Source organism: Phaseolus vulgaris, chromosome 9 (assembly GCF_000499845.2).
Source record: "Phaseolus vulgaris cultivar G19833 chromosome 9, P. vulgaris v2.0, whole genome shotgun sequence".
Taxonomy (NCBI): domain Eukaryota; kingdom Viridiplantae; phylum Streptophyta; class Magnoliopsida; order Fabales; family Fabaceae; genus Phaseolus; species Phaseolus vulgaris.
The window spans coordinates 24,041,011-24,053,370 of NC_023751.2; the positions used below are offsets into that span (position 1 = coordinate 24,041,011).

The 12,360-nt window shown below is 39.2% G+C and overlaps 2 protein-coding genes across 3 annotated transcripts; one reads left to right on the top strand and one right to left on the bottom strand.

Moving 5' to 3' along the window:
• Positions 1-3,100: 3,100 nt before the first annotated feature.
• Positions 3,101-8,631, top strand: LOC137821041 (auxin response factor 2A-like). 2 transcript variants are annotated; one of them, XM_068625454.1, is made up of 15 exons: positions 3,101-3,962; positions 4,046-4,158; positions 4,399-4,494; positions 4,586-4,642; positions 4,741-4,896; positions 4,996-5,080; positions 5,192-5,282; positions 5,359-5,523; positions 5,700-5,819; positions 6,160-6,235; positions 6,320-6,491; positions 6,583-7,517; positions 7,595-7,785; positions 7,896-8,110; positions 8,273-8,631. In XM_068625454.1, the coding sequence occupies exons 1-14, from the start codon at positions 3,872-3,874 to the stop codon at positions 8,077-8,079; spliced, it is 2,532 nt and encodes an 843-aa protein (XP_068481555.1). In that variant the 5' UTR covers positions 3,101-3,871; the 3' UTR covers positions 8,080-8,110; positions 8,273-8,631. The 2 variants fall into 2 exon arrangements, with proteins under 2 accessions (XP_068481555.1, XP_068481554.1); XM_068625453.1 differs by having other exon boundaries at positions 3,210-3,962; positions 6,580-7,517.
• Positions 8,632-9,237: 606 nt separating this feature from the next.
• LOC137821043 (transcription factor SCREAM2-like) lies at positions 9,238-11,975 on the bottom strand. The gene is made up of 4 exons (XM_068625455.1): positions 10,706-11,975; positions 10,382-10,606; positions 10,115-10,285; positions 9,238-9,633 (listed from the first exon to the last, which is right to left on the bottom strand). The coding sequence occupies exons 1-4, from the start codon at positions 11,711-11,713 to the stop codon at positions 9,550-9,552; spliced, it is 1,488 nt and encodes a 495-aa protein (XP_068481556.1). The 5' UTR covers positions 11,714-11,975; the 3' UTR covers positions 9,238-9,549.
• Positions 11,976-12,360: the final 385 nt, after the last annotated feature.

A 12,360-nucleotide genomic window follows, 5' to 3' on the forward strand; every position in this document is an offset into this window, starting at 1 on the left:
TATGGACCAACCAATGGCATTTATTGAAAAAGGAAGCACATGGTGTCTAAACTTAAGAAATCAATATATGGACTTAAACAAGCTTTCAGGCAATGATATCTTAAGTTCAATGATACTACTATGTTCTTTGAATTTAAGGAAAATATCATTGATCGATGTATATATCTGAAGGTCAGTGGGAGTAAGTTTATTTTTCTGATTATGTATGTAGATGATATCTTGCTTGCAACTAATGTTCTTGGTCTATTAAGTGAGACTAAGAAGTTTCTCTCTAACAACTTTGAAATGAAAGATATGGTTGGAGCATACTATGTGATAAGAATAGAAATATTACGTGATAGATCACAATAACGAATAGGTTTGTCTCATAAAACATATATTAATAAAGTTTTATAGTGATTCAGAATGGACAAATGCTCAACATCTCCTATTGTAATATAGAAAGGATACAATTTAGTCTTATGCAGTGTCAAGAGAATGATTTGGAACAAAAACAAATGGAGAATATCTCTTATGCATCTATTGTTGGGAGTTTGATGTATGCTCAAACATGTACAAAGCCAAATATTAATTTTGCAGTTGGTATGTTTGGTAGATATCAAAGTAATCCTTTTTTTTAATCAATAATAAAAATTTAATAAATAGGAGTACTGGGGTACTCCAACCCATGTACACAAATCCTCCATGCTAGAGAAATGAGGTTTCTAGATAAAAATGACCAAAACATAGTCATAATTTGCACATATAATTCTGATAAGCTTAAACCTTTTTAAAAAAATATCAGGATATCAATCCATAAATCAAATTATCTATCAAGAAATCCAGCAACTTAGTCCAATTCTAGAATAGTTGTACCCCAAGGAAATTCCTCTCATGCAAACCGAGAATCCAGCCAAAAGTAGAGAAAGGGCATTAATCATCAATGTAGTGCTTTTAAACATTCATATACATTAATACACCAATCATAATAAGAGAAACTTGACTTTGGAAATTTATAACTTACTCATGCCCACACCTTTACTTGTGCTAAAGCAAAAATTTAAACAGGATTCACCACTGCATTTCCAAACACAATTTCCCAAATAATGGAAATCCACATACATTTCCAAACACAATTTCCCAAGTAGTTTAGACCTATAAAACCTATTTGTTCGAAATGTTAAATAACTTTATCACAGTGTACAAAAGCTCTACCAGCCCAAACATCAGACATATACCACATTGTAGAAGTCACTTTACATGTGAAAAAAAGATGATTTACTATTCCAAGCTCAGATCCACACATGGCACACATCCCCCCTCCAGTTTGAATTCCTCTATGCATTAAATTATCATATGTTGCAATTTTACCAATTAAAACACTACAAGCAAAGTAATGCGCTGATGGAAAGCTTTGAGGCTTAAAAAAGAATCAAAATTAGATTATTAGAAAGCTGCAAAGAAAGTCTTAAGATACTTATAAGGGACAAAGAATCTCATGCTTACTTATATATGATATCTAATCATCTTGAGATGATTGGATATACAAATTCAGATTTTTGCTGGTTATATGGATACAAGAAAATTTACATTTGGTTATGTGTATTTTTTAGTCGCAAGAGTGATTTCATGAAAAAGTGCGAAGTAGTCAATCATTGTTGCATCCATCATGGAAGCTCAATTTGTGGCATGCTTTGAGGCCATAGTTCGGGTTGTAAAATTTTATCTCAAGACTTGGAGTAGTTAACAATATTACCAAGCATAAATTATTTTATAATATGACTTATGTGAAATAGATTTAGGATATTGGACCTAATTGTGATTTAATAATATAGAAATACACATTGATTGATGTAAGAAGTTATATATAATAAAAATCGGATCTGATAGAGATTTGAAATATTAAGAAAATATTATTCTATTTCTATATGCGAGGTTGTCTCACTTTTAATCATAAAAAAATTATAACAAGAAAAGAGTTACAAGAAATAATTGAAAAAAGATAGATAAAATTCTTACCAATTAAGATAAATATTTAATTCTATTATAATTATAATTAAATATATGGTATGTAAGAATGATATACTTATTACTATTATGTACATTATTGTACTTGTATGCATTTAGTTAAACAAGTAAATTATTATCACAACTTCAACTCCATAATTTATTCAATTTTGCAGCTTTAGAAAATTAATAAGTAAAATAATTGGACGTTAGAATTTGATTGAAGTCATATTGGTAGCAGATGCAGCATTATGGCATGGCCACCCTGTGTATAAGTATTTTTTTTCACAGAGGAAGTGAGTAAGTAGAGATATTTATGCTTTTTTGTCTAATTCCAGAGATTTTTTACATTATCGTGAATTTCTTTAGTTATATATATATGTTGTTATTTTTTGAATATGATAATAATTAATAAATGTATAATCAAACATGATTGGTGGATAGTATAATAGTTAAATATATCTGAAAGGGTTATTCGATGCGTGGAGCAAACGTGACAACCATAAAGTGAGAACAAATGTACTGAAACCCATTTCCTTTTGCAGTCCAAGGATCCAATAATCCAGTGGATGTGCCACATCATCAATTTTTCCCACTCTTATTTCTGCAACAATTCTTTCTTCCCGTTTCCCATTTTTTCAATCTTAATAATATGAATCAAGGATTATCAAAATTTGTAAATACTTCTCACATTTAAAAAATATGAAAAAAATAACTAAATTTGGGACATTAATTTTTTTGTTTAATGAATAGCATATTAACATATTTATAGTTTTCTCTCTATAAAGTACTTTATTATTTAAACTGATTATTTATTATTATTATTATTATTATAATGTGAGATCCATGGAAGGGGACAATGAAAAGTTGAGCTCGAGATAAGAGATAGAAATGAAGAATGGGAGAGGTGGGACATGATGATAAAAAAATAGATAGTAAATATGAAGCATATAATTAAAAATAAGCATGTGTAGGTTTTGGGTTGTTGATTTGTTGTTAAGAATGTGTTTGAAGGAGGTGGGAGTGTGTAATTGATGTAGAAAAAAGCATTTTTGTGGTCTGACAGAGCATTTAATAAAAGGATTTAAATAAGGTGGAATTTGTCTTGAAATGTGTTTCCATCTCGTGGGGAGGAGAAATTGTGAGGAGAAATTGAGAGGAGAAATAAATAAAAAAATGAAAGGGGGAAAGTAGTTAAGATGCGCACTGTGTGAGTGTGGGATGCAAATGCAAATGCTGTTTGCTTGCATCCAATTCAATTCCAATCGCCTCCGTCCATCAATACATTCATCCATCAAGCGCTGCCCGTTAATAGCACGACAGGGCCATTTCCCAATAAAAACAGAACAACTTTCCTGCGACCGTCACGACACACGCCGTTACATGCCAATCCAATCCCCTCTCGACACCGCGTTAACGCCGTCTGTACCCTTCGATGTCCCCAGCCGCCTTTATTTATGGATCCTCCTTACCCCCTCTACTCGGTCAGGGACCCCACGCTTACCCACAACTGCCGGTTTCCTCCTCGCAGATTGGTTAAGGGATTGACCGCGGTTGAAATCATTGCACGCTGTTTTGACCACTCTGGTTAAGTCTCACCCCCACATCCCAAAAGCCACACACAACACAGCACACGCTTCTTCTTCTTCTTCTCTTCATCTTCTTCTTCTTCTTCTTCTTCTTCTTCGCCGGAACAACCAGATTGTGGAATTTCGTCTGCAAGCACGGCTCAAGTGTTTGTTGGCCAGCACTTCTCTCACCTCTTGGCTTCGAGCTTAGCTTGTTGAGTGTATTTGAGTTTCTCTCTGTGTTTCTCCTTGCGAAGGCCTTGTACGATTACGTCAGGAGTTTTGCGGATGAGAGATCTGTGGTGAGGTCTGTGGAAATGGCATCATCCGAGGTGACGATGAAGGGAAATTGCTTGAACCATATCGACGGCGGAGCTTCGGAGGCTCAGTCGCCGGCCACGGCCAAAGGTAGGGAGCGAGCACCGAAGGTAGCGTAGGTTGCTTCGTTCTGTGGAGTGAAAATTGTAATCGTTTTCTTTTCTTTTTGTTAGACGCAGAAGCTGCACTTTTCAGGGAACTGTGGCACGCGTGTGCCGGTCCTCTCGTGACCGTGCCGCGCGAAGGAGAGCGCGTGTTTTATTTTCCTCAGGGACATATCGAGCAGGTAACTTAATTAACTAATTAGTTAATTAATTTCATTCCTTTCTTGAATTCGTCTTGGTTTATTTATGTTGGAGAATACGGTTTCCTTTTTGGAGTCACAGTTCAGATATGAAACGAGCTTCGCTTGTTACCTTTTTGGGAGTGAAATTGTGGCGGTGTTGGTGGGTTGGAGTGAGATGGGTTTGGTTTTGTTTTAGTTCTTTTGGTTGTTATGTTGATATTTTGTTTCGGTGTGAAATAGGTTGAAGCGTCGACGAATCAGGTGGCGGACCAGCACATGCCCGTTTACGATCTCCCACCCAAGATCCTTTGTCGGGTCATCAACGTGCAGCTGAAGGTAGTGTTGTTCGATCTGTGTCACTTTTTCGCTATTAAAATTTCCCGTGCTTTCGAACAAAGCAATCCTAAAAAAGATAATGGTTTTTCAGGCCGAGCCCGACACGGATGAGGTGTTCGCTCAGGTCACCTTGCTTCCGGAGCCAAATGTGAGTTTCCTTTGCGCAATAGCGTGTTTGAGATAGAGAGTGAGTAATTGGGTGAAAACGTTATGCTTATAACTTTTTTTGATGTTGTGGGGATGAAGCAAAATGAGAATGACGTGGAGAAAGAGCCGCCACCGCCTCCGCCTCCGCGGTTTCACGTTCATTCTTTCTGTAAAACCCTGACAGCGTCCGATACCAGTACCCATGGTGGGTTTTCCGTGCTGAGACGGCATGCTGATGAATGCCTTCCCCCTCTGGTTTGGATTCTTGCCCTTTTTTCTTCTTCTCCTCCTTCTTGGTATAGTGTATCATTACCTGGCTGGCTGACGTTGGATGAGTCGCGTGTTTATTGGCAGGATATGTCGAAGCAGCCACCCACTCAGGAATTGGCAGCAAAGGATCTTCATGGGAACGAATGGCGATTTAAACATATCTTTCGGGGTAATTACTCTCTCACCGTTCGCTGCCTTCCTAGTCTGTTGCGTGGTACCTTTGTTGTCATATTCTATTGTGTGTCTATCAATTGTGACTGATGGGTCGAGTGAATTTCAGGTCAACCCCGTAGACACTTGCTTCAGAGTGGTTGGAGTGTTTTTGTTAGTTCCAAAAGGCTTGTCGCTGGGGATGCGTTTATATTTCTTAGGTTTGTTCTGCCCTGAATTAGGGTTTTAGATGCTGGTTATTTTACTCTGGAATGAGACTAATTTCTGGATTTGCAGAGGTGAGAATGGGGAACTTCGAGTTGGTGTCAGGCGAGCAATGAGACAGCAGGGTAATGTTCCATCCTCAGTTATCTCCAGTCACAGCATGCATCTTGGGGTCCTTGCAACTGCTTGGCATGCCATCTTGACGGGGACAATCTTCACTGTCTATTACAAACCTAGGTTTGTTAATTATTCCTATAACTACGTGGAAACTGATATCATGGTGGTTTTAGTCTGGACCTCCTATCCTTTATATGCGCGCCTGTGGACCGAGGGCATGTTGACAGTTTCTTTGTAGTTGATTCATTTCCCACTGAGCAGGAATAATGGCACTTACTATCATCATTATTTTGCAGGACTAGTCCAGCTGAATTCATTGTTCCGTATGATCAATATATGGAGTCTCTCAAAAACAGTTATAGCATCGGGATGCGGTTCAAAATGAGGTTTGAAGGAGAAGAGGCCCCAGAGCAGAGGTACGAGCGATTGATGTGTCTTGATCTCTGATTTTATCGTTATCGAATATGCTGATTTTTTGTTTGCCTTTCGTAGTATCAAATATTCAGTTCCAATGGAAGAAGAAATCCCTTGATTCTGGAAAATGAATGATGAATTGATTAATCTTAATCATAGAGATATTCCAATATTGTTTATACATGAGACCCAATAGATACATTAATGTTATTTATACATCAGATTTGTAACTAATTAACAGCTGTAGCTATTAACTAACATCAGTAGTTGTGTATTACAATGACACAATAGCACTAACTATTATATTATCGTAATACTTGATAAGGCTTGTTAAAATTGTAGGTTTACTGGTACAATTGTTGGAATAGAAGATTCTGATCCCAACAGGTGGAGGGAATCTAAATGGAGATGCCTCAAGGTTGTATTGTATCTCTAGTCCTTTTGCTACATTTTTTGTCTTGTTAAAAACTAGGCTTGCTATAACCTTGTTACTCTTGTTCAGGTGAGATGGGATGAAACATCTAACACCCCTCGTCCTGAGAGGGTTTCCCCTTGGAAAATAGAGCCCGCTCTTGCGCCTCCGGCTCTAAATCCTCTTTCAATGCCCAGGCCTAAAAGGCCTCGGTCTAATGCAATTCCTCCATCCCCAGATTCTTCTGTCCTTACTCGAGAAGGTATGATTATTTGACTCTTTTACAAGAAAGCTCTCTTGAATTGCAAAATGAAAATGTGGTTGAGTCCTGATATGTTTCTGGTGATTAGCAGCATCATCTAAAGTAAGCATAGACCCTTCACCGGCAAATGGATTTCCAAGGGTCTTGCAAGGTCAAGAATTCTCGACCTTGAGAGGCAATTATACTGAAAGCATTGACTCTGATGCCGCTGAGAAATCTGTTGTTTGGCCGCCTGCTGCAGTAGATGATGAAAAGATTGATGTTTCTACGTCAAGGAGGTATGGGTCGGAGAGTTGGATGTCAATGGGAAGAAACGAGCCTACATATTCTGATCTTCTTTCAGGCTTTGGGGCCGGTGGGGATTCTTCTCATTCATCCTTCATGGATCAAATGAGCCCTGTTGCTTATCCCACAAGAAAGCAATCGTCGGATCACGAAGGCAAACTTCACATGCCTCAGCCGTGGCCTGTAATGCCCTCTAGTCTTTCGTTAAATATATTGGACTCTAATACAAAAGGTCCTGCACATGGTGGTGATCCAACTTACCAAGCTCGAGGGAATTTGAGGTACAGTGCATTTGGTGAATACCCTGCTCTGCATGGTCATAAAGTTGAGCATTCACATGGAAACTTGATGCCGCCACCCCCACCTGCACCTGTCAACCAATATCAGATTCCTTGTTCAAGAGAACTTATGTTAAAACCAGTGCCAGCAAAAACATTTGAGGCTGTGAAGTTAAAAGATGGTGACTGTAAGCTATTTGGCTTCTCACTTATCAGTGGCCCTATTGTACCAGAGCCTCCTGTATCGCAAAGAAATATGAACGAACCTACTGGTCAGATGCATCTTACGCCACACCAACAAAGAACATCCGAAAATGATGAGAAGTCAGACCACTCAAAGGGCTCAAAAACTGCAGATGATCTAATTGTTGATGACCATGATAGACCATTACAGGCTTCTCAGCTGCATGCGAAAGATGGTCAAGCCAAACCCCTCAGTAGTTCTGCTAGGAGTTGCACTAAAGTAAGATCCTTTACAAGTTTGACTAAAAAATGAGAGCTAGAAAGCTGCGATAATTAACCACGTGCTATTTGTTTTAGGTTCACAAGAAGGGCATTGCACTTGGTAGGTCAGTGGACCTCACAAAATACACTGGCTATGATGAATTAGTAGCTGAATTGGATCAGCTGTTTGAATTTGAGGGAGAATTATTGTCAACTAAAAAAGATTGGCTTATTGTCTATACTGATAATGAGGGTGATATGATGCTTGTAGGCGATGACCCATGGCAGTAAGGATCCGTATTTTCATCATACATGTTTGGTTAACTTGTTATTTAAATGTTTCATTTTTTCCTTGAGAGTGGTTCGGAATTTATATTATTCTATATTTTCAATTCAGGGAATTCTGTGCCATGGTTCGCAAAATTTACATCTACCCTAAAGAGGAGATCCAGAAAATGAGCCCGGGTACCTTGAGCTCAAAAAATGAAGAGAACCAGTCGGGTAGTGAAGGTGCAGATGCAAAAGATGTTAAATGTCTGCCGCCTCAAAAGTTCAATTATGAAAATGGACTTGACGCGTGATGATTAGTGGATTGAGTTTCACAGCTTTCAGGTTAATTTCTGTCTCCCATCCCAGTTAACACTAGATTCAATGATTTTAGTTGTTCAGATCAAAATTGCCCGACGTAATTGTTACCGTATACATACATGAATCTTTTAATCTAGTTTAGTTTGTGGAATTTCATGGTGTAACGTTTTATTCTCTGGTCCACAGATTCCGGGCTGGAGAGTATGAAATTTTCATGAAGCCATCCAGATGGAGAACATAACAAGACGAATTATAATCGAGGCTGCTGCTTCAAATCAAATATACATAGATGGCATGGCATGAAAGAGTATCCGTCCAATTTTTGAAACCCCGGAATTAGTAGTTTATTGTCTGCCCAGTTATACGGTCCCTTAGTATGTAATCATTTGTGTTTTGAGCCAGGTGATATGTGGTGATATTCACCTTGCGTTTTTAGACAAATCCCACAAGTAGTAGTTGTACATAGTTGTTTCTCTCCCACCCTCCGAACAACTCGTTAATGTAATGAAATTTTATACAAAGGGCTGTCTTATGGTTGGTATCCATTTTATTTCATATTCTTAACAATCATAATTTGTGAGATGGAAATTCTTGATATTCCATTCTGCATCATGTACAAATAATTCCTTTTTAGAATCGTGTTTTGGTGCGTGAGGCCGCTTTGCCATTGGTGAAACGAATTATGTATTGTTTGTGCTTTGATTAATCCTTGGGTTATGGTGGTCAATGCTTCGTTGGATAAGGTTGGGAGAAGAAACCGTCTTCTGGGATGCACCATCGTCAAGGTCAATTAGCTTTTTCCCATGACAATAAGTCAATTAGTGTCTAGAAAAGTCCATATTGTTTCCAGGGTGAGTGCATTAGCAACCATATTAGACCCATGGATTTCATTTCATGTCTGTAATTATAGATTAAGTTCCTCTGGTCCAGTGGATAGTCAACCCAAGCCTTTAATTTTGCTAATTTTGACGTTGATGCATGATTCTCTTTCCTTCAGCTTCTCCACTACTTTTTTGGTTTTATAAGGAAAGATATAATAAGTGTGTGATGACCATGCTTAATCGGGCGGAATAAACACGAAAAAAAAGCTGCTTTAAAGTTCTGTCCCTTGTTGAAAACTGTATAGAGAGCACAATAGGTTGGACGAAATATAAATACGAAGCACATGGTCTAAACGCGCCTCAGAAATGTCACTGAACTAATTGAACTCAAAGTATCATCTACTTTCGGTTGGAGACGAACATGCAAAAAGGTAGGAGGCAGTAACTGCCGCTGCGGGGGTAAAATTCATGTGATAATTTCTTCTACCTCAACTTAAACTGAAGGTAACAGAGCTAGTATCGTACACTTGAATTTTGGACATTACAAAGTAAAAACTTGGCATTCATTCAAAGTAAAAACTGATTAACTTGCCAAATTGACAGAGAAATGGAAGCCACAGGTTTGTTTCATGCCAAAACTAGTTACATCATGCCACTGTAGCCAGCTGAATCCAAGAGAACTGCTTTGATCTGCTCCGGATGGACATCCTGACCTTCTTTGCATTGCTGAAAGAGAAGGATCGTTAGCCTCTAGACAACATCCATCACTCTAACATAAGTCATAACTTTTTAAATAAATAATTCTAAATCATCCTCCTAGATTCCTGTTAATTACTTGCCAAAAAACTATTTAGTGCGTTCTTCATGGTTCCTTTAGTTCTTTACTCCTAAAGCATTAAGAAGAATATCTGGCTAACGTTTTAGGATTATATAACAAAACTCTTTTAATTTCTATTTACTTGACCACCTCCATGACAACTACAGAGCAAATACTGTTCTTAGCATAACATGGAGAAATTACAATATCATTGCAACGCGCCTAAGCCATTAATGGGTGTGGAAATCATTAGAATATCAGAGGCATTTTATAATGGATCTTGACAGTTAACATGCCAGGTTACTTCATAATAAATTCAAGTTCAGGGCATTTCCAAATGTTGTCTTAAAACAAGGAATGGAGCTTGAAATGATGAATTAAATTTGTTACCTCGGCTCGAAAAATATCCATAGCAAATCCATTGAAGCAGCTGATAACAGCCTGCTGAATGTCTAATCCTAGGTTATCCATAGCCCTCATGGTTGAGAGCAACAGACCAGGCTTGCGGGCACAAAACATATGGATGTTAACAGCCCTTCCTTCGCGTAGCCGAACTTCAACCTGTGTATAATGGAAGCATTGCATTAACATAGAGAATAAAAGAGAGTTTGCAGAAGGGATGTTGAAGCATGGAGAAGAAAGAAGAAAGAAGATTACCCTAGCAGGTTGAGCATTGGGGCTTGGCAATGAGGTGGGGCACAATTCTTCTTTGATACGACTAGGCAGGGTGGGAGGAGTAGGCGTCAAGGGATGGAAATTGGAGGAAGGAGTGAGGGAAGAAGAAGCCGATGTAGACTCCAACTCGTTATGAAGATCATTGATCCTTTGCAGAAGCTCCTTAAGATACTCGATTGCATCCCCAAGAATTGAAGCCCTGTCCATCTATCAAAGCAACACCATGTCATAGAGATCCATTCCAAATCAAACCAACTACAATTGAAAAATGAAAATTCAAAATTTGATGCAAGAACTCAAACTTACTTTGCTAATCTTAGGAACAACGGACCTAAGCATGTAGAGTCGATCATTGAGCTTCTTCCTACGCCGTCGTTCTGCCATCAAATTCTTAGCAGGCATTCCCTTCCTCTTCCCTTTCTGATCCAATCCAGTCACGCTGCTGTTGGCATTGGAACTGTTCCCACCCTTCTTAGCACCACCCTCATCCACCTTACCACCATTGTTATTAATCTCAGTAAAATCATCGGAATCATAATTCAACCCAGACCCATCAAAACTCACATCCTCCACCACCTCCTCCCTCTCCTTCCTCTTCTTCTCACTCCCTTCCCCACCAGACATGTTCTTCCTCAGCGCCGCCCTCTTCTGAAAGAGCGTGGGTGGCGCCCCGGAGGGAGTCAGGGACTCCAGGGGCCGCAGAATCTTCGAGCGCTGCTGAAAGAGAGGCTTCGAGGACCCGTCGTCAAGGCTGTGGAAGCCGGCGAAGGCGGTGGCGGTGGCGGTCTGAGGAGGCGTGTCGGAGGGGAAATGGGCAGAGGGAAGAAGCGGGAAGGATGAGGAAGCTTGAGGGTCAAGAAAGGGGATATCGAAGGGGTTGAGGAGGGAAGAGAGAGTGGGAGGCTTGGGAGGGAGGAAGTAGTGGAGGTGGGAGGAGGAAGGGTCGAGGTTTGTGAAGACGGAGGAGGAGGAGGAGGAGTCTACGGCGGGGAGGAGGAGGTTGTCGGAGTCGGGGAAGGTGGGGGAGAAGGTCATGTCTTGGTGGTGGTGGTTGTTATGCTGGTGGTGGCTGCTGATGTACCATTCGTCGTCCAGTTCCAGCATGGGTTTGAAGGCGCAGAGAGATGCTAAGTCGTCGCGGGTAGTGTTGTTTTCTACGAAAGCTGCTGCTGCTGCTGTGGTTGTTGGTTTTGATGTGGTTGTTGTGTCGGTGGCTATGATGGTGGTGTTGGGCTTGTTTCTGGCCCAAGAACCTGAGTTGTTCTCGTCTTCACGTTCCTCCATCCAACAAACGCTGTTCATTCTGGACATCATGCTTGCTTTTCTGGTTTTGGTTGTGGAGGAAGCTTGTGAGGGAAATGAGGTGAGAAAGAAGAAGAGGGAGTTAAAGGAAGAGAGTGGAGAAAAGGAGGAAGAGGTTGCAGAAGGAAAAGGGCATTGCCTTTTCTTTGTTTTGTTTAGAGTGAGAGAGAGAGAAAGAAGAGAAGAGAAGGAACGTTACAGCAGAAGAAGCAACGACGCTGCTGCAAAACAAATGATGAGTAGGATAGGGAGAGGAACACATATAAGCTAAGACTTTCTCATTACTGTTTTTCGGATGATTTATTTTCTTCTCATTTACTAATTTGTAGTTATTCACAGACCAGGAAAGAAGGGACCTGTACTTAAATTACTTTCTTATCTTTCATTTTTTATAAACAAAATTGCTTAACATTTGTACAGCACTACAAATTCCAAAATTAAATGGATTATACTTGCTTTTTCAAAAGAATAATTCATTATCCACGTAATAAAATCGATTATCAGTATCTTTTACCAACACTATTCGTACCTCATAATCGATTATAAATAATTTTACGAGAATAATTAATTATTTAACCTTTTCACTAATTTCAAAATAAAATTTAAATACAAAAAATTATTTTAAAAGATATTTAAATATTATAATATTTTTAAAATAT

Coding starts and splice junctions, on each gene's coding strand:
- LOC137821043 (XM_068625455.1), bottom strand. CDS start 11,713: ATGATGTCCAGAATGAACAGCGTTTGTTGGATGGAGGAACGTGAAGAC. Junction 10,607..10,705: donor TTGTTCCTAAGATTAGCAAA/GTAAGTTTGAGT, acceptor TTGCTTTGATAG/ATGGACAGGGCTTCAATTCT. Junction 9,634..10,114: donor TGGATATTTTTCGAGCCGAG/GTAACAAATTTA, acceptor CTTCTCTTTCAG/CAATGCAAAGAAGGTCAGGA.
- LOC137821041 (XM_068625453.1), top strand. CDS start 3,872: ATGGCATCATCCGAGGTGACGATGAAGGGAAATTGCTTGAACCATATC. Junction 5,524..5,699: donor ACTGTCTATTACAAACCTAG/GTTTGTTAATTA, acceptor ATTATTTTGCAG/GACTAGTCCAGCTGAATTCA. Junction 7,786..7,895: donor GTAGGCGATGACCCATGGCA/GTAAGGATCCGT, acceptor TTTTCAATTCAG/GGAATTCTGTGCCATGGTTC.